This window comes from Rhinopithecus roxellana, chromosome 4 (genome assembly GCF_007565055.1).
Source record: "Rhinopithecus roxellana isolate Shanxi Qingling chromosome 4, ASM756505v1, whole genome shotgun sequence".
Taxonomy (NCBI): Eukaryota; Metazoa; Chordata; class Mammalia; order Primates; family Cercopithecidae; genus Rhinopithecus; species Rhinopithecus roxellana.
The window spans coordinates 28396789-28415693 of NC_044552.1; the positions used below are offsets into that span (position 1 = coordinate 28396789).

At 42.5% G+C, this 18905-nt stretch overlaps 1 protein-coding gene across 3 annotated transcripts in view; it reads left to right on the forward strand.

The window, feature by feature from the left end:
- The window catches only part of UHRF1BP1 (UHRF1 binding protein 1), a 77132-nt gene that overhangs the window by 17370 nt on the left and 40857 nt on the right, over positions 1 to 18905 (forward strand). For 2 of the 3 annotated variants that reach the window (XM_030929271.1, XM_010389615.2), the window contains exons 2-4: positions 12874 to 13036; positions 13138 to 13176; positions 14543 to 14634. In XM_030929271.1, the coding sequence (XP_030785131.1) occupies positions 12874 to 13036; positions 13138 to 13176; positions 14543 to 14634 (294 nt within the window). Of the gene's footprint in view, positions 1 to 9723; positions 9812 to 12873; positions 13037 to 13137; positions 13177 to 14542; positions 14635 to 18905 lie in introns of those variants that run through there. The other variant, XM_030929272.1, reaches the window with a different exon arrangement.

An 18905-nucleotide genomic window follows, 5' to 3' on the forward strand; every position in this document is an offset into this window, starting at 1 on the left:
TCGGGAGGCAGAGGTTGTAGTGAGCTGAGATGGCACCACTGCACTCCAGCCTGGGGAACAGAGTGAGACTCTGTCTAATAATAAGAATAGAAATCAGTGGGCTGGGTGTGGTGGCTCACGACTGAAATCCCAGCACTTTGGAAGGCCAAGGTGGGTGGATCACCTGAGGTCAAGAGTTCGAGACCAGCCTGACCAACATGGTGAAACCTCATCTCTACTAAAAATACAAAATTAACTGGGCATGGTGGTGGGCACCTGTAATCCTAGCTACTCTGGAGGGGGCTGAGGCAAGAGAATCCCTTGAATCTGGGAGGCGGAGGATGCAGTGAGTCGAGATCGCACCATTGCACTCCAGCTTGGGCAACAAGACTGAAACTCCGTCTCAAAAAAAAAAAAAAGAAAGAAAAGAAATCAGTGAAATTAAAAGCAGGGCAAACAGAGAATTAATATAACCAAAAATTGTTTTGTTTCTGGAAAAGATTAATGAATTTAGTTCACCTTTAGCAAGACTGATCAAGGAAAAAAGAGAGAAAACATAAATATTGTCAGCGGTAAAAGAGGGGATATCATTATAGATCTTACAGATGTTAAAAAGATGTTAAGGGATATTATGAACATCTTTTTGTTTTTTTTTGAAACAGAATCTCACTCTGTTGCCCAGGCTGGAGTGCAGTGACACAGTCACGGCTCACTGTAGCCTTGACCCCCTGGGCTCAAGGGATCCTCCCACCTCAGCCTCCCTAGTAGCTGGGACTACAGGTGCATGCCACCATGCCTAATTTTTTTATGTTTTGTAGAGACAGGGTTTCATCATGTTGCCCAGACTGGCCTCAAATTCCTGGACTTAAGAACCATCCTGCCTTAGCCTCCCAAAGTGTTAGGATTACAGGTGTAAGCCACTGCACCTAGCCTGAACATCTTTTTGTCAGTAAATTCAATAACTTAAGTGAAATGCACAAAATTATTTGAATAAAGGCTCATATAGTTTCATTGGTGATTTCTTTTAAACGTTTAAGAAATAAATAATACCCATTTTACAGAAATTATTTTAGGAAATAAATATTTCCAAACTTGTTTGATAAATTCAGCATGACCTTGATAAGAAAAACATGACAAAGATCTTATAAGGAAAGAAAACTTCAGACCGCCAGGTTTGGTGGCTCAGCCCTGTATTTCCAGCACTTTGGAAGGCTGAGGAGGGAGGATCCTGAGCCCAGGAGTTTGAGACCAGCTTGGGCAACATGGCAAAACTCTGTCTCTACAAAAAATTAAAAAATTAGTTGGGCGTGGTGGCGCATGCCACTAGTCTCAACTACTCAGGAGGCTGAGGCAGGAGGATTGATTAAGCCCAGGAGGTTGAGGCTGCAGTAAGCAGCAGTTGCACCACTGCCTGAGCAATGGAGCAAGACTCTGTCTCAGAAACAAAAGTTTCAGATCAATATTCATTGTGAACAAAGATTAATAAGTTCTTAATAAAAGACAGTTGACCCTTGAACAATAGTGGGGTTTAGGGGTCCCAGTTGCCATGCATAGTCGAAAATCCATGTATGACTTTTGACTCCCCAAAAACTTTTTATTTTTTATTTTTTATTTTTAGACTGGGTCTTGCTGTGTTGCCCAGACTGGAGTGCAGTGTTGCGATCTCAGCTCGCTGCAACCTCCGCCTCCTGGGTTCAAGCGATTCTCCTGCCTCAGCCTCCGAGTACTGGAGTGTGCCACCATGCCTGGCTAAGTTTTGTATTTTTAGTAGAGATGGGGTTTCACCGTGTTGACCAGGGTGGTCTCCAACTCCTGGCCTCATGTGATCCACTTGCCTTGGCCTCCCAAAGTGCTAGGATTGTAGGCGTGAGCCACCGCGCCTGGCCCAAAAACTTACTACTAATAGTTTACTGTTCACTGGAAACCTCACTGATGACAAACAGTTCATTGACACATATTTTGCATATGTATTATATATTGTATTCTTACAATAAAGTCAGCCAGAGAAAAGAAAATGTTCAGAAAATCATAAGGAAGATAAAGTACATTTACAGTACTGTACTAAATCTATGCATTCCACAAGTTTACATCATCTGTTTACAAGATTAATCATCTTTCTGAAGTGGCAGGTACCGGAGCTGCAGATCTCAATCTATAGAACATATCAGACAGTTAAACTTTTCCTTATAATGTCATGACTTTCCTCTGCTTCTTGGGAGTATTTCCAGCATCACTAGTGGCATTTTGTGTGGGTCCCATGGTATTATTCAGGGTTTACAGTATTGCACTAAGCATCACGAAATGTACACAAGAACTACAAGAGATCACTTTTTTACTGCAATATGCAATTTATTGGAGAGACGAACTGCTCTGCTGAGATGACATGAGACAACATTTTAAGCAGATCCTCATAACACGTGAGCTCACTGCAGTATTAATAGGAGGTGGCTATAACATTATTACAGCAGTATAGTATGTACTACAGTTAATTTTATGCAGTTATGATTATTTAGTAGTTACTTGAGACAGGGTCTCACTGTGTCACCCAGGCTGGAGTGCATTCCACGATCATCGCTCATTGCAGCCTCTACCGATACTCCCATCTTAGCCTACTGAGTAGCTGGGACCACAGTCATGTGCCACCACGCCCAGCTAATTATTTTGTTTTTTTGTAGAGACGAGTCTCACTATGTTGCCCAGACTGGTCTCAAACTCCTGGGCTCAAGCAATCCTCCTGCCTGGACCTCTCAAAGTGCTGTGATTACAGGTGTGAGCCACTGTGCCTGGCCAGTTATCATTTAGTACTGCATCTTTATATTTGTTTACATTTCTCCTGACTGCAAATGGTGTCATGTATGGTCTGTAAGTATTTGTGCACTTAAGTTTTGATATATTTCAACTTTTTATAATAGATTTGTATAAACTTTAGGATAGTAAATGATAGAATAGACTAGTATCTACATATATTTTATGCATTCATGACGTACCTAACCTTTTCTTAATTTAAAAAATATTTCTAGGCTATGAGGTTTGTCTGCAAGTTTTTTCAAGTTGTTACAAATCTCCAAAAGTTTTTCCAAACTTTTATCAAATTTATTGAAAGTTAACACACACAAACGTAGACTGTACGTGGCGACATTGGCAGTCTAGAGAAATGCAAATAAACATTCAATATGTATGATGTTCAGGGACAGGGACAGGCTCATTATTGTTGACATGTCAGGTCTCCCTAAATTGAGCTAAGATTCACTGTAATCCCAATCAGTTTCAGCAGATTTTTTAAAAAACAGAAATAGGCAGGCTGATGTGAAATTTTATATGGAAATGAAAAGGACCTAGAATGGTCAGAATAATCTGAACAAATGAACACAAAGGATTTTTTAATGCTTAATATGAAGCTGCAGTATTAAAGGCAGTGTGGTATTGGCATGAATATATATAGGTCAGATGAACAAAATAGAAAGTTCAGACATGAGTCATAGCCACGTGCGATGGCTCACGCCTGTAATCTCAACACTTCGTGAGGCTGAAATGGGAGGATCTTCTGAGGCCAGGAGTTCAGCCATGGCAATATATTGAGACCGTCTCTACAAAAATGTTAAAAAAAAAAAAAAAAAAAAGGCCAGGCACCTGTAATCCCAGCACTTTGGGAGGCTGAGGTGGGTGGATAACTTGAGGTCAGGAGTTTGAGACCAGCCTGGCTAACATGGTGAGACCCCCGTCTCTACTAAAAATACAAAAATTTACTGGGCATGGTGATGCAGGCCTGTAATCCCACCCACTCAGGAGGCTGAGGCGGGAGAATCGCTTGAACCCAGGAGGTGGAGTTTGCAGTGAGCCAAGATCGTGCCACTGCACTCCAGCCTGGGCAACAGAGTGAGACTTCGTCTCAAAAACAAGCAAACAAACAAAAACTCAGTTGGGTGTAGTGGAGTGCACCTGTAGTCCTAGCTCCTTGGGAGGCTGAGGGAGGATCACTTGAGCTCAGGAGTTTGAGATTACAGAGAGCTGTGATTGTGCCAGTGTACTCCAGCTTGGGTAACAGAGTGAGACTCTAGCTCTTAAAAAAAGAAAAAAGAGTTAAGCCAGTCACAGTGGCTCACGCCTGTAATCCCAGCACTTTGGGAGTCCAGGGTGGGAGGATCACCTGAGGTCAGGAGTTCAAGACCAGCCTGGCCAACATGGTGAAACCCCATGTCTACTAAAAATACAAAATTAGCCAGGCGTGGTGGCAGGAGCCTGTAATCCCAGCTACTTGGGAGGTTGAGGCAGGGAGAATTTCTTGAACTCAGGAGGGAGGTGGAGGTTGCAGTGAGCTGAGATTGAACCACTGCACTCTAGCCTGGGCAACAGAGTGAGACTCTGTCTCAAAAAAAAAAAAAAAAAAGACAAAAGATGAGCCGCTGTATGGAAATTGCACCTTAAATAACACAACAGTTAAAAAACCCAACATTGTAAACAACAAACGAAAATTTAGAAGGAAAGAACTTTCTCCTAAGAAAGGCGTGTCATACTGTCATGCAGTGTTTTTTAGAGACACAGTCTCACTCTCTTGCTTAGCTGGAGTGCAGAGGCACCATCATAGCCCACTACACCCTCCAAGGATCAAGGGATCCTCCCACCCCAGCTCTTGAGTGGCTGGGACTACAGGCATGAGCCACTGTATCCAGCTAATTAAATTTTTTTTTTTTTTTTTTGTAGAGACAGAGTCTCACTTTGTTGTCCAGGCTGGTCTTGAACTCTTGGCTTAGAGCAGTTCCAAAGTGCTGGGACTATCCGTGTGAGCCACTGCACCTGGCCAATGAAGAAGTTTTGAGAGTAAAATCTATTAGGACAAATCTCTAAGATTGAATGGCTTATTCTATCAGATTATCTGGGATGAAATAGCATTAGCTATATTAGTGATTGATATGTTTTGTTTGGATGATGAAGAGAATCCTGCTATCCAAACCAACTGCTTCAGTGTTGTGTTATATCTTTGTTTAAAGAGAAGCCTGTGGTGTGGCTTAGCAGTGAAAATATTTTGCTGTAGATTTGGGTAGGAAGCTTAGAAGCCAAGGCTCTGGCTGTGATCACCTCCTCAATGGAAAAAATGGTGAAGGAAGCAAAGTGTATTTGTGAACTTTTTTATTTCTCCCAGGAGGGTTCAATTTCTTAGAGCTGAAGCCGCCTGACTGTTGCAACTTATTGACCCTATTATTCGCAATAAAAGATTCTGAATTACAGAGGGCAGGGTATTGTGAGAGTGGAGTGAATGCCGGGTTAAGTCCCATTTCTGTTATTTACTTAGTTCCATCTTTACCACTGGCTAGCTGTGAGTCTTGGGCAAGTCATTAAACTTTTTGGCCATTTGTTTCCTCATTGGCAAATGTAGATTTGGACTAAACAATTGTTTAAGATTCCTTCTAGCTCTGAAATTCTGAGAATCTGCAAATCTAAGAATTTTCACTTCCCAACATTGTGGTACATTTTCACAAAGATATCTGAGAGCCTTTCCCTGTCGTCTCTTTGGCAGATTGCAATCCTCTGGCAGAAATGAAACTTGATCAAAATCTGTTTTTCCAACCTGATTTCATCTTAGCTTTTACACTCTGTAACAGTAACAGATGGCCAGAAAATGTTTTCCCACATACTTTAAGTGGAATAAATAGCAGGCTGCCATTAGCCTTTTTAGCTGCCCTTGGACTCGGAATGATACTATCCTCAATTAGGAACAGAAATGCTTTTTTTTTTTTTTTTCTTTTTTTTTGCCAGGGACTATGGGGTATAGAAAGAGAAGTATACAACATAATGATTCTCAAGAATTCAGTATCCGGTTGCAGTTTGTGAATTTTAGACTGGCAATTGAACGTGACTTGGAATAATTGGTTTTATCATCACATTGCTGCAGTTTAACCCAGTTGTACTCCATTATAGGCAGAGTTTGAGCTTTTTTTTCCCTCTCCAGGTGATGAGAGAGCTGAAACTTGGGCCTCTTGTATAATTCTCAGAGGTGTGGTTTCCTTCGCTGAGCAAACCTCCCCAACCCTACCCAACAACAGGCCCATTTTTTAAAAAGCAGGCCGGGCGTGGTGGCTCACACCTGTAATCCCAGCACTGGGAGGCGGAAGCAGAGAGATCACGTGACGTTTAAAAAATCTTTTATTTTTATTTTTATCATTTTTATTTTTTGAGACAGAGTCTTGCTGTGACACCCAGACTGGAGTGCAGTGGGACGATCTCAGCTCACTGCAACCTCCACCTCCGGGTTCAAGCGATTCTCGTGCCTCAGCCTCCCAAGTAGCTGGGATTACAGGTGTGCCACCATGCCCAACTAGTCGTTGTATTTTTAGTAGAGATGAGGTTTCACCACGTTGACCAGGCTGGTCTCAAACTCCTAGGCTCAAGCAATCCACCTGCCTTGGCCTCCGAAAGTACTGGGACTAGCAGGTGTGAGCAACCGTGCCCGGCCATCTTTTTTTTTTTTTAAACCTATTCTTTGGTATTGCTCTAAAATGCAGGCAAAATCAGTTAAAGAATTCTTACTGCCTTTTTTGAGAAGCTCGAATAAGGCAGTATCCATTTTTTGTTGACTCCTAAAAGTAAACTCATAGGTGAAAAAGCATATATATGTTATGTCATTATTACAGTCACAGGAGAACTGCTCATGGTGGCCCAGCAGACGTGCATGCAGCATCAGCAGTCCTTCGAGTGCCTGAAGAACTCTTGGTTATTTAGTGTTGTTCAGCTTTTGGTGATTACTTGCTTGTATTGTTAATCTTAGACCTGATGGCACAGTATCCTCTGTGGTCTCTTGTCAGCGTGTTGCTAGAGACTGGGTGTCACTGCTGGAATGGTGGTAAATTAGCCCTGGGCATACTTAAGAAAAAGTTTGTTAATCTGGTTGAGTTGGTGAAGTGCAGAAAGGTTTTTGATGGAGTTACACTATTAACTTTACCAAAAAAGTTTAGATGTATTCCTCTTACACAGGTTAAGCAGTCTATGGTAGATTATAAAAAGTGAAAGAATGTCCTCCAACCACGTCTGAGATACCTTATAAATTTATTCTGTGCCAAGTGTGTTTTGGGGAAACTTCATAATATTAAAATGTTAATAGAAGTAAAAGCCAGTGAGCACACCTGGATTTATACTACCTCTTCTTGCCCTGTCATCTGGGGCAAACTGCTTCATATCTGAACCTCATGCTCTTCCTCTGAGCAATGGAGATAATAATGCATACTTCATGTGTGATATTGCAAAGATTAATTGAGATGTTATAAAGACCCTTTATTCAGTGCCTGGTGCAAAGTAAAATGTCATGTTTATTTGTTGTTTGGTTTTGCTGGTCCAGGCCAGAGAATAATGCCTTTTCCCGCTTGTGGTGTACAAAATAAGTTGTTTTTTGTTTGTTCGTTTGTTTGTTTTGAGACAGAGTCTTGCTCTGTTGCCCTGGCTGGAGTGTGGTGGTGCAATCTCAGCTCATTGCAACCTCAGCCTTCTGGGTTCAAGTGATTCTCCTGCCTCAGCCTCCCTAGTAGCTGGGATTACAGGCATGTGTCACCATGACTGGCTAATTTTTGTATTTTTAGTACAGATGGATTTTCTCTATGTTGGCCAGGCTGGTCTCGAACTCCTGACTTCAGGTGATCCTCCTGCTTTGGTTTCCCAAAGTGCTGGGATTATAGGTGTGAGCCACCGCGCCTGGCCAAATTATGTTTTAAAAATGAAATTTTCTTTTAGCTGACAAAAGGATATTGATCTGGTCCAGCCTATGGGGCAAAAAGACATACAATTATTATTTTGTTATTTGTTTGTTTCTTTTGAGACAGAGTCTCGCTTTGTTGCCCAGGCTGTAGTACAGTGGTGCAAACTTGGCTTACTGCAACCTCTGCCTCCCGGGTTCAAGTGAATCTCATGCCTCAGCCTCCCAAGTAGCTGGGATTACCGGCATGCCCCACCTTGGCCTGGCTAATTTCATTTGTGATTTTTTAGTAGAGATGGGATTTCACCATGTTGGCCAGGCTGGTCTCGAACTCCTGGCCTCAAGTGATCTGTCCGCTTCGGCCTCCCAGTGCTGGGATTACAGGTGTGAGCCACCGTGCCCAGCCTGCATTTTAAAATAAGCATTCCGAAGTAATTAAGATCCATGTGATCAGAGGACCATAGTTTGAGACACATTGCCCTAAAATCTGGCAAGGTTAGGATGAAATGTAATACAATCTGATACACTTTTTTTGTTAAGGCTTGAAAAATACATTTATTTATATGGAACTGTAAATAGAGTTAGATTTTGCAAAGAACACAACGTAGAAATTAGATACTTAGCACTTAGTATAATCACTCTGAGAATGTCAGTGCTAGCTAACAGTATAACTTATTCTTGACTGTGTTTATGTTTTATTTTATCTGAAGTATGTTTCTCTTTTTTCAGAGAAGTCATCAGTTTGAAAAGGTCCATCTCACTTTGTTTTCTTTAAAAGTGTCTGGGCACAGTGGCTCACACCTGTAATCCCAGTACTTTGGGAGGCTGAGGTGGGAGGATTGCTTGAGCCCAGAAGTTCCAGACCAGCCTGGGTAACAAAGGGAGACCCCATCTCTACAAAAAATAAAAAAAAAATTAGCTGGGTGTAGTGACATGCACTTGTGGTTCTAGCTACTCTGGAGGCTGAGATGGGAGGATCACTTGAGCCCCAGGAGGCTGAGGCTGCAGTGAGCCATGATCACGCCACTGCACTCTAGCTTGGATGACAGAGTGAGACTGTCTCAAAAAATAAAATAAAAATGGCTTTTTATCATATGAAAGAGCAGTTTATCTTAGTGGTTCTCAGCTTTTTCTCCTTACTCCTGCCTCTCAGAGGGATCCTTACTCCCATCCCTGACAGTGGCTCATTTCTACAAGAATTCTCAGCTGGGGTAGAAAGGTAACATCTTATCAGAATCTGTGCGGTTGGAGAGGAGGAGACATGTAGTTGTAGTCTGTAAAATTCATTCTGCTTGTTAAAACATTCTTATCTTTCTAAAACTAGTAGTACTTCTGAAGTATGTCCTGCCCCAGTTTCTGGATTGATATGGCTTCCCTGGACCACTTAAGATTAGAGGAAGGGTTGCTAGGACAGTAGAAGGAAATAATTATAATATTTTATTTAAATACATAAGAGACTTGAAAGCCTGCCTGTGCCTAGTGATTACAAATAATGTTGAGTTCTGTTTTCTGCTTTCCCTTCTCTCAGGTCTGTCTCCTCAAGAGTTCTTAGGGGCATGCACTGTCTTCCTTTACTTCCTTCTGTTGTTGTCTTATTAGGAAGTATGTAGATTAGTTTATTTCTCCTTCGTGCCCCAGTCCTATTTTCTTGTAGATAGCCATTTGTTTAAGAAAAGGACTGAAAAGCCATTTCTTTCTGGAAGAGAAATAACCACCTTCCCTCTGTGGCAAGTTGTTTTTAGAGGAAAGGAACCATTTATTGAAAACTTGTCTTTTTGGTTCAGAGAATAAAGTTAGTTCATACTCAGTAAATGTAGATTAAATTTTTTTAAGTGAATTAAAATCAGCAGAAGTATGTATAAGGGCCTGGGATTTTATTTTACCATATTTAGAAGCTAATTATTAACTCCTACTGTTTCATGGATGCTGGCAGAACACACAAGACTTCTGGATCAGAGACAAAGGACTTTATTACTCACAGCCTATTTTTCACGGCCCAGCAAGCAGCATAATAAGTATAATGTTTATGTCAATTTTCCTTGCCCCCAGAGTCCTATGGGAGTGACATGAATGGGTCCAGATGGATGCCTGCATATGTGTTATAGGAATAGAACACTGAACTTGGGGAATCCACTGCTTTTATAGTAAATGGTAAGCAGGCCTATTCTTTGTCCTAGTGGGAGAGATTATTTCCTTACTCAAAGCTGTTCTCTGCAAACACAATCCTGAGAAGAGGCCTGAGTAAGAAGTGGTTAGGACCATGCATTATTGACAGGCCCAGCAAGACGTGTAGGATTAAGAGAGACCCATGGGGCTGGGCACAATGGCTCACATCTGTAATGCCAGCACATTGATAGGCAAGTGGATCGCTTGAACCCAGGAGTTTGAGACCAGCCTGGGCAACATGGCGAAACCCTGTCTCTACAAAAAATATAAAAATTAGCCGAGCGTAGTGATGTGTGCCTGTAGTCCCAGCTACTAGGGAGGTTGAGGTGGGAGGATAACCGGAGGCCAGGAGGTCGAGGCTGCAGTGAACCATGATGGTACCACCGCACTCCAGCCTGGGTGACAGAGTGAGATCCTGTCTCAGAAAAAAAGAGACTTAGTGGAGGAATAGCATTCCCAACACTAAGTACGTAAATAGATAATTGATAGAAATCTTAGAAAAATTTGTTATAAAATATTTGCCATACAAAAGGTATGGAGTAGCATAATGAAAAGCCATACAGTCACCTCTCAACTTGAGAAATAAGCGTTATCCATACAGTTGAAGCTTCCTGTCGACCCCTCCCCTTACCCAACAGGTAAGCACTTTCCTAAATTTGTCATCATGCCAGTGCATTCCTGTGTATCCCTTAATATCATACAGTATTGTTTTGCATGTTCACAAACTTCTAAAAATGATTTTTACTATCATTTAAAAATTGTTAAAGAGCTGTTTTCATAGTACCTTCTTAAGTACTTTAGAAAAACATTGCAAAGATAAACTTTGGCACATCATGATTTTATGGTCCAAGGAAAAGCAAAATCACTAAAACACAGTTTAGTAAAAGGAAAAGATACATATAGTGAAAAAAGTTGGTAAATATATAAATATGTAACTCTAAACTGTTAGCATCTAATATATGTAAACACAAAGTATAGTTAAGTTTGGTGGACAAAATACAATTCATGATTGGGGTGAAAATAGTGACTATGACAGGCAGCAGCAGTGAATTACAGGAGTGAGATTAATTTAGACAGTTGGTCTTACAGGAGATAGGGTTATGCTATGAGGAACTGGCCTTAAATTGATCCAGCCAAAAAGATGAGAGAAGGGAACTGGGAGTAGTTAGCCAGCAGGGCAGTTAGCTAAGAGATATGTGGGCCAGCATTCTGTTGGGTCACCATTTGGATGAGGAAGAATGGCCAAGACTAAGCCCCTTACCTTGAAGAGCTTAATCTAATTGAGCAGGGGTGGTTATACTATGCGTTTGAGAATTAGAGAACATCCCAAGACTCTGTCATATGATTATGAACTAAACACGCCTTACAGATTCCAGGAATGGAGAATAAAAGAGTTTAATGTGAGTTACAGCAGTGAGGGAAAGAAGGCCTCAGGGAGAAGTCTCCAGTTCAGCCTTGCTTGGCAGATAGTGGTGTGGAGGGAAAGGGAGTGGCTGGTGAGAGCACAGGAGCGAGGACTGGAGCAGTGAGGAATAGTGAGAGGACTGGCCTGTGCGAATATTTTATTTCAAGACCATTTGACTGATAGAGTTTCCTGTGGTCTAGATTTTGCTGATTGCACACTTACAGTGTAGTTCAGCAGTTTTCATCTGTCCTCAGTATTTCCTTCAAATTAGCAGCCGGACCCAGTGGCTTGATGACATTCAAGTTTAGTCTCTTTGGGAAGACTTATAGAACTGGTTGTTCTTTTTTCATATCAGTAAAGATATGTGTAGGGGTCTGGGATTTCATTTTACCCTGCTTTAATAAGCCGATAATTAGCCTGGTACTGTTTCACATCCTTAACTTCATGTAGCTCCCTCTTCTGTTATTTCAAGTAGTGCTAAAAAATATAACAGCTTGCTTCCTGAGATAACAAGTCTCTGTTCCCCTCCCTTACTTTTGTCTAGACCACCTCTTTTCTTCATTTCTGTCATCCCTATCTTGCTCATTTTTAATTCTTTTCTGTGTGGGAGTCCTTTCCGAGGAAGGAGCTTGGGAAGGTTAGTTTCATGAGTTCATAGGACTAGACTGCTCCAGCTCCTTGGGGTCTCACTAAGGATCCCTTGCAGTGGACAGTGTCAGTTACTGTGTCAAATCAGCCCCCATTGCTTTTCATGCCTCAACCTCAGCCTCCTGAGTAGCTGGGACTACAGGCATGCACCACCGTGCCTAATTTTTGTTTGTTTTTTTGTGGAGATAGGGTCTCGCTATGTTGCCCAGGCTTATCTTGATCTAGACTCAAGCGATCCTCCTGCCTCAGCCTCCCAAAGTGCTGGGATCACAGGCATGAGCCACCACGCCTGGCCCTCTGTTTTTTTTTTTTTTTTTTTTGAGACGGAGTTTTGCTCTTGTTGCCCAGGCTGGAGTGCAATGGCACGATTTCAGCTCACTGCAACCTCCGCCTCCCAGGTTCAAGCGATTCTCCTGCCTCAGCCTCCAGAGGAGTTGGGATTACAGGCATGCGCCACCACGCCTGACTAATTTAGTATTTTTAGTAGAGACGGGGTTTCTCTATGTTGGTTAGGCTGGTCTCGACTCCTGACCTCAAGTGATCCGCCCGCGTCGGCCTCCCAAAGTGCTGGGATTATAGGCGTGAGCCACTGTGCCTGGCTCCCTCTGTCTGTTTTTATGTGAGGGTTCAGAAATATTGAAAGACTACATTGCCATTGCTACAGCTATTGCCCCAGAATCCTCATCGTAGGTTCTTTAGTAGGGTGATGACACAATCATAAGTAGAATCATAGGTCTCACTTAACATCTTTTATGGTGTAGAGATAGTGTGGTCCGAGTACATTTGTTCTGGCTGGTCTGAGTACGGTGTTGTTTACAACTAATTGATCACAACCAGTTACAGATTTCTGTGTTCCTTCACTCCTACTGCTTCACTTGAGTAGCCTTAACAAATGTTCTTTAATTTTTTCTTTAGATTTAGAAGTGTTTTGGCTGTAATACCCAGTTAGCAGATTCCCATGGAAATAATAGCTTCTTATCATTACTCTTTTCAGGTTCACTAAGAATCTTTCCCCAGACAAAATCAACTTGAGCACCCTGAAAGGGGAGGGTCAGCTGACCAACCTGGAGCTGGATGAAGAGGTTCTACAGAATGTACTGGAGCTGCCCACCTGGTTAGCCATCACTCGGGTCTACTGCAACAGGGCCTCCATCCGGGTGAGAATGAGGGTCAGAATGCTGCTGTTCTCTTCGGCCAGCAGGCCTGCCTTCTGGAGGGTCAGCTACCACAGCCCTGAGACTTTGCTTTCCTCTTTCAGATCCAGTGGACAAAGTTGAAGACACACCCAATTTGCTTGGTAATGACCTTTCTTGATTGCAAGTAATCAAATGGGGATGGCCAGGGTAGGCTTTTAGAAGATGAGGGAGAAAATGATAGGCTAACCCTTTTAGGAATGGTGGGTGTCTCCTTATGTCCCTGTGAGCTTCTCTCTGAGACAGTGTGACTATTGTCTGGGCTTACTCTGGAACTGCTGTGTGGTATAGGATTAGCACTGGGACACAAGACCCAGGACTTCTCAGTTGTTTTCTCAGTTTTAGTGTAACAATTATGGCTGCCTAGGCTCTAACCTTAGACTTTCCTATTTTCCCTTGAAATTTTTTTTTTTTTTTTGAGATGGAGTTTTGCTCTTATCACTAAAGCATTAGTGCAATGATATGGTCTTGGCTCACTGCAACCTCTGCCTTCTGGGTTCAAGCAGTTCTCCTGCCTCAGCCTCCTAGGTAGCTAGGATTATAGGCATGCACCACTATGCCCAGCTAATTTTGTATTTTTAATAGAGACGGGGTTTTGCCATGTTGGCTAGGCTGGTCTCGAACTCCTAACCTCAGGTGATCCACCCACCTCAGCCTTCCAAAGTGCTGGGGTTACGGGCGTGAGCCACTGTGCCTGGCACTCCTTGAAATCTTGACAGAGGAAAAATTAGAAGTTTGGTTTGGGCTGGGTGTGGTGGCTCATGCCTGTAATGCCAGTACTTTGGGAGGCAGAGGTGGGTAGATCACCTGAGGTCAGGAGTTCAAGACCAACCTGACCAATGTGGTGAAACCCCATCTCTACTAAAAATACAAAAAATTAGCCAGGTATAGTGGTGGTGGGTGCCTGTAATCCCAGCTACTCGGGAGGCTGGGGCAGGAGAATTGTTTGAACCCGGGAGGTGGAGGTTGCAGTGAGCTGAGATCACCCTCCAGCCTGGGCGATAAGAGTAAGACTCTGTCTTGAAAAAAAAAAAAGAAGAAAAAAAAAAGTTTAGTTTGGATTGACTGTTGAACGATTATCAGTTGAGGGTCCTTCAGAGGCTGGACAATGTGTGTCTTTATCCCGAAAACTGGAATCCCCAGGAACAATAATATTCCTGCAACTTGGATTTGTGTTTTATCTTTTTGCTCTGAGCTCATCCCATACTTGTCATGAGGTTCTGCTGCTAATGGAAATGGAAGGGGGAAAATGAGGACTCTCCTTGCATTTTAGTTTGTTCGTTCGTTTGTTCGTTCATTCATTCATTCATTCATTCATTCATTCATTCAGTAAATATTGATTGTCTGCCCGCTGTGGGTATAGCACTTGACTAGGCTCTGGAGCACAGAGATGAATGACACAGTCTGTGCTGTCATTGTGCTATGTGTGTATTTGTGTAAATGCTTAGCTCTTCTTGACTTTTATTTCAGTGTCTGGATAAGGTAGAGGTGGAGATGAAGACATGTGAGGATCCTCGGCCCCCCAATGGACAGTCTCCCATTGCCCTTGCTTCAGGACAGAGGTTAGTTGCTTTGAACCCTGTTATTTCCAATGTATCAATTGCTCTAGATCCCCTTTTAGTTAAAAAATAAAAACTTTTTATTATGGAAATTTTCAAACTTACACTAAAGTAGAGAAAATGGTATAAGAACCCCCATATACCCAAGATTTGATTTCAACAATTATCAACACTTTGTCATTCTTCTGTTTTTTCTTTTTTTTCCCGAGATAGAGTCTTGCTCTGTCACCCAGGCTGGAGTGCAGTGGTGTGATCACAGCTTACTGTAGCCTCGACCTCCTGGGCTCAATCAGTCCTCCTACCTCAGCCTCCCAAGTAGCTGGGACCACAGGCACACATCACCATGCCTGGCTAGTTTTTCATAGTAATGGGGTCTCACTATGTTGCCCAGGCTGGTCTTGAACTCCTGGCCTTAAGCGATCCTCCCACCTCAGCCTCCCCAAAGCCCTGGGATTATGGATGTGAACCACCGTGCCCAACGTTGTCATTCTTTTTTCTTTTTCTTGCCAGTTTGTGTATGTGTATGTATGTGCATGTGGACACTATAGTACTTGAAAGCAAATCTCAGAAACCGTATGATTCCACTTGCAAATACTTTTTTTTTTTTTTGAGATGGGATCTCACCTTGTCAACCAGCCTGGAGTGCAGTGGTGTGATCTTGGCTCACTGCATCCTCTGCCTCCCAGGGTCAAGTGGTTCCCCACCTGAGTCTCTTAAGTAGCTGGGGCCACAGGCATGCCCCACCATACCTGGCCAATTTTTTGTAGTTTTGGTAGAGACGGTTTCACCATGTTGCCCAGGCTGGTTGTGAACCCACCTGCAAATACTTTCATATCATGTCTTTAACAGACAAGGACTGGAAAAAAAATATATTGCTATCACATTAAAAAGAATTAACAGGCCAGGTGTGGTGGCTCACGCCTGTAATCCCAGCACTTGAGGAGGCTGAGGTGGGCATATCACCTGAGGTCGGGAATTCGAGACCAGCCTGGCTAACATGGTGAAACCTCATTTCTACTAAAAATAAAAACTCCTTTTCTACTAAAAATAAAAAAAAAAAACAGCCGGGTGTGGTGGCAGATGCCTGTAATCCCAGCCACTCAGGAGGCTGAGGCAAGAGAATTGTTTGAACCCGAGAGGTAGAGGTTGCAGTGAGCTGAGATCGTGCCATTGCACTCCAGCTTGAGCAACAAGAGTAAAACTCCATCTCAAAAACAAACAAAAAACCCCACAGGAATTCCTTAATATCATCTAATACCTATTTTGTAATCAATTTTCCTGAATTATCTCTAAAATATATATATATGTATACATATTTTTTTTCTTTTTTTGGTTTTGTGACAAGGTCTCGCTCTGTCACCCAGGCTGGAGTGCAGTGGCACGATCTTGGCTCCCTGCAACCTCCACCTCCTGGGTTCAAGTGATTCTTGTGCCTTGGCCTCCTGAGTAGCTGGAATTACATGTGCCTGACACCACACCTGGCTGATTTTTGTATTTTCAATAGAGATGGGGTTTTGCCATGTTGGCCAGGCTGGTCTTGAACTGCTGACCTCAGGTGATCCACCTGCCTCAGCCTCCTAAAGTGCTGGAATTACAGGTGTGAGCCACTGTGACTGGCCTAAATATATATATTTTTTACAGAACAATATGGATCAAAAGAAGTCCATACTTTATATTTGGGCGATAGGCCTTTTAAAATTCTTTAATTATATCCCACCACACACACATTTTTAAATATACCACTTATTCTTTGTAGGAATTAGATAATCTTTTCTAAAGAATTTCCCTTGTTTTGTATTCTGGCTGATTGTATCATCAAGGTGTCATTGAAAATGTTTCTCATTTAATCTGGTAGATTTAAAGGCTTGCCCTGATTCATTTTGTTTGCTTTTGTTTTCTTGGTAAGAATACTTCCAAGGGGGTGAAAGGTCTCTCTCTGGCCTCTTTTCTTTTTTTTTCGTTTTTGAGATGGAGTTTCACTCTTGTCGCCCAGGCTGGAGTGCAATGGCACGATCTCCGTTCATTGCAACCTCCACCTCCCTGGTTCAAGCGATTCTCCTGCCTCAGCCTCCCAAGTAGCTGGGATTACAGGCATGTGCCACCATGCCCAGCTAATTTTTTGTATTTAGTAGAGATGGGGTTTCACCATGTTAGTCAGTCTGGTCTCAAATTCCTGACTTCAGGTGATCCACCTGCCTTGGCCTCCCAAAGTGCGGGGATCACAGGCGTAAGCCACTGAGCCTAGTCTCTGACCTCTTTTCTAAAGGCATTAATCCCATTAATGAGGACTTTTCCTGCATGAGCTAAACACCTTCCAGAGGCCTCATCTCTAAAACTGTCACATTGGGCTATTAGGTTTCAACATATGATGAATTCTGGGGAAACATAAGCATTCAGACCGTAGCACTGAGTAACATTTTAGTGTATGGGTATACCACAGTTGGTTTATCCATTCACTAGTTGATGGTCATTTTATTTCCATTTTTTGGCTATTATGAATGATGCTGCCATAAACATTTGTATACAAGTTTTTGTGTGGTCATGTGTGCTTTTCTTTCTCTTGGGTAAATACCTAGTTATGGTATTTAGGGGAGGATTTAACTTTTTCAGAAACTGTCAAACTTTTCCAGAGTGGCTTACCATTTTATATTCTTTTTACATTTTGCATTCTTTCCACCTTGGCCTCTCAAAGTGTTAGGATGATTACAGATGTGAGCTACTGCACCTGGCTTTACATCCTACATTTACTCTTTATATGTATTTTTTTGTATGTTGTACCTTTATAGTCATTATTCTTCTTGATGTTCATATCTCCCCATCTTTGGCCAGTTAGAGCATTTCCAAGTGAGCTCCTGTGTCCTTTTGACAAGACCCCAGTAATCTTTCTGCTTTTAGATAGAATAAAATGTTTGAGGATTCAAGGCCAAGCCAGGTGGATCATTTGAGGTCAGGAGTGGTAGCACATGCCTGTAGTACCAGCTACTTGGGAGGCTGAGGCAGGAGAATCGCTTGAACCTGTGAGGCAGAGGTTGCAGTGAGCTGAGATTGCACCATTGCTCTCCAGCCTGGGCAACAAGAGCGAAACTCTGTTTTAAAAAAAAAAAAAAAAAAAGAAAGCCAAAGAAGTCAACATAATCAACATAATTTAGAAAACACTTTATTGAAATATATTCACATACCATAACATTCATCCGTGTGAAGTGTACAATTCAGTGGTTTTTACTGTATTCACTGGGATGTACAACCATGACCCCAATCAATTTTAGAACATTTTCATCACCCTAGAGAAACCCCATACATACTAGCAGTCACTCCTCATTCTTCCCTGCCTTAGCCCTAAGCAACCACTCATCTACTGTCTGTGTCTATTCTGAACATTTATATAAATGAAATCATAACTATGTGGTCTTTTGTGGTTGACTTCTTTCACTTAGCATAATGTTTTCAAGGTTCAGGCATGTTGTAACCTTAAAAAGGAATAAAGTACTGTTATATGCTACAGCATGGCTGTTTTATGTAAATGTATAGTCATTTGTGTCTTACTACTTTAGCTTAACATTATGTTTGTGAGAGACATCCATTTTGTTACATATATTTGTAGTTCATTCTTCCTCATTACTGTATACCATTCCATTACCTGCATATGCCACAATCCGTTCTGTTGTAGACGTTTCTAGTTTCTGGTTCTTTTTTTTGTTTCTTGAGACAGAGTCTTGTTCTGTTGCCAAAGTTGGAGTACAGTGGTGCGATCTCAGCTCACTGCAACCTCTGCCTCCCAGGTTCAAGCGATTCTCACACCTCGGCCTTCAGAGTAGTTGGGAGTACAGGTGTGTGCCACCACCACCACACCCAGTTACTTTTTCTATTTTTCGAGACAGTCTCGCTATGTCACCCAGGCTGGAGGGCAGTGGTACGATCTCACCTCACTGCAACCTCCGCCTCCCAGGTTCACGTGATTCTTCTGCCTCAGCCTCCCAAATAGCTGGAATTATAGGTGCCTGCCACCACGCCTCGCTAGTTTTTTGTTTTGTTTTGTTTTGTATTTTTAGTAGAGACTGGGTTTCACTGTGTTGGCCAGGCTGGTCTTGAACTCCTGACCTTGTGACCTGCCTGCCTCGGCCTCCCGAAGTGCTGGGATTACAGGCGTGAGCCACCATGCCTGGCCTCTCCTGGCTAATTTTTGTATTTTTAGCAGAGACAGGGTTTTGCCATGTTAGCCAGGCTGGTCTCATCCTGGTCTCAGGTGATCCACTTGCCTCAGCCTCCCAAAATGC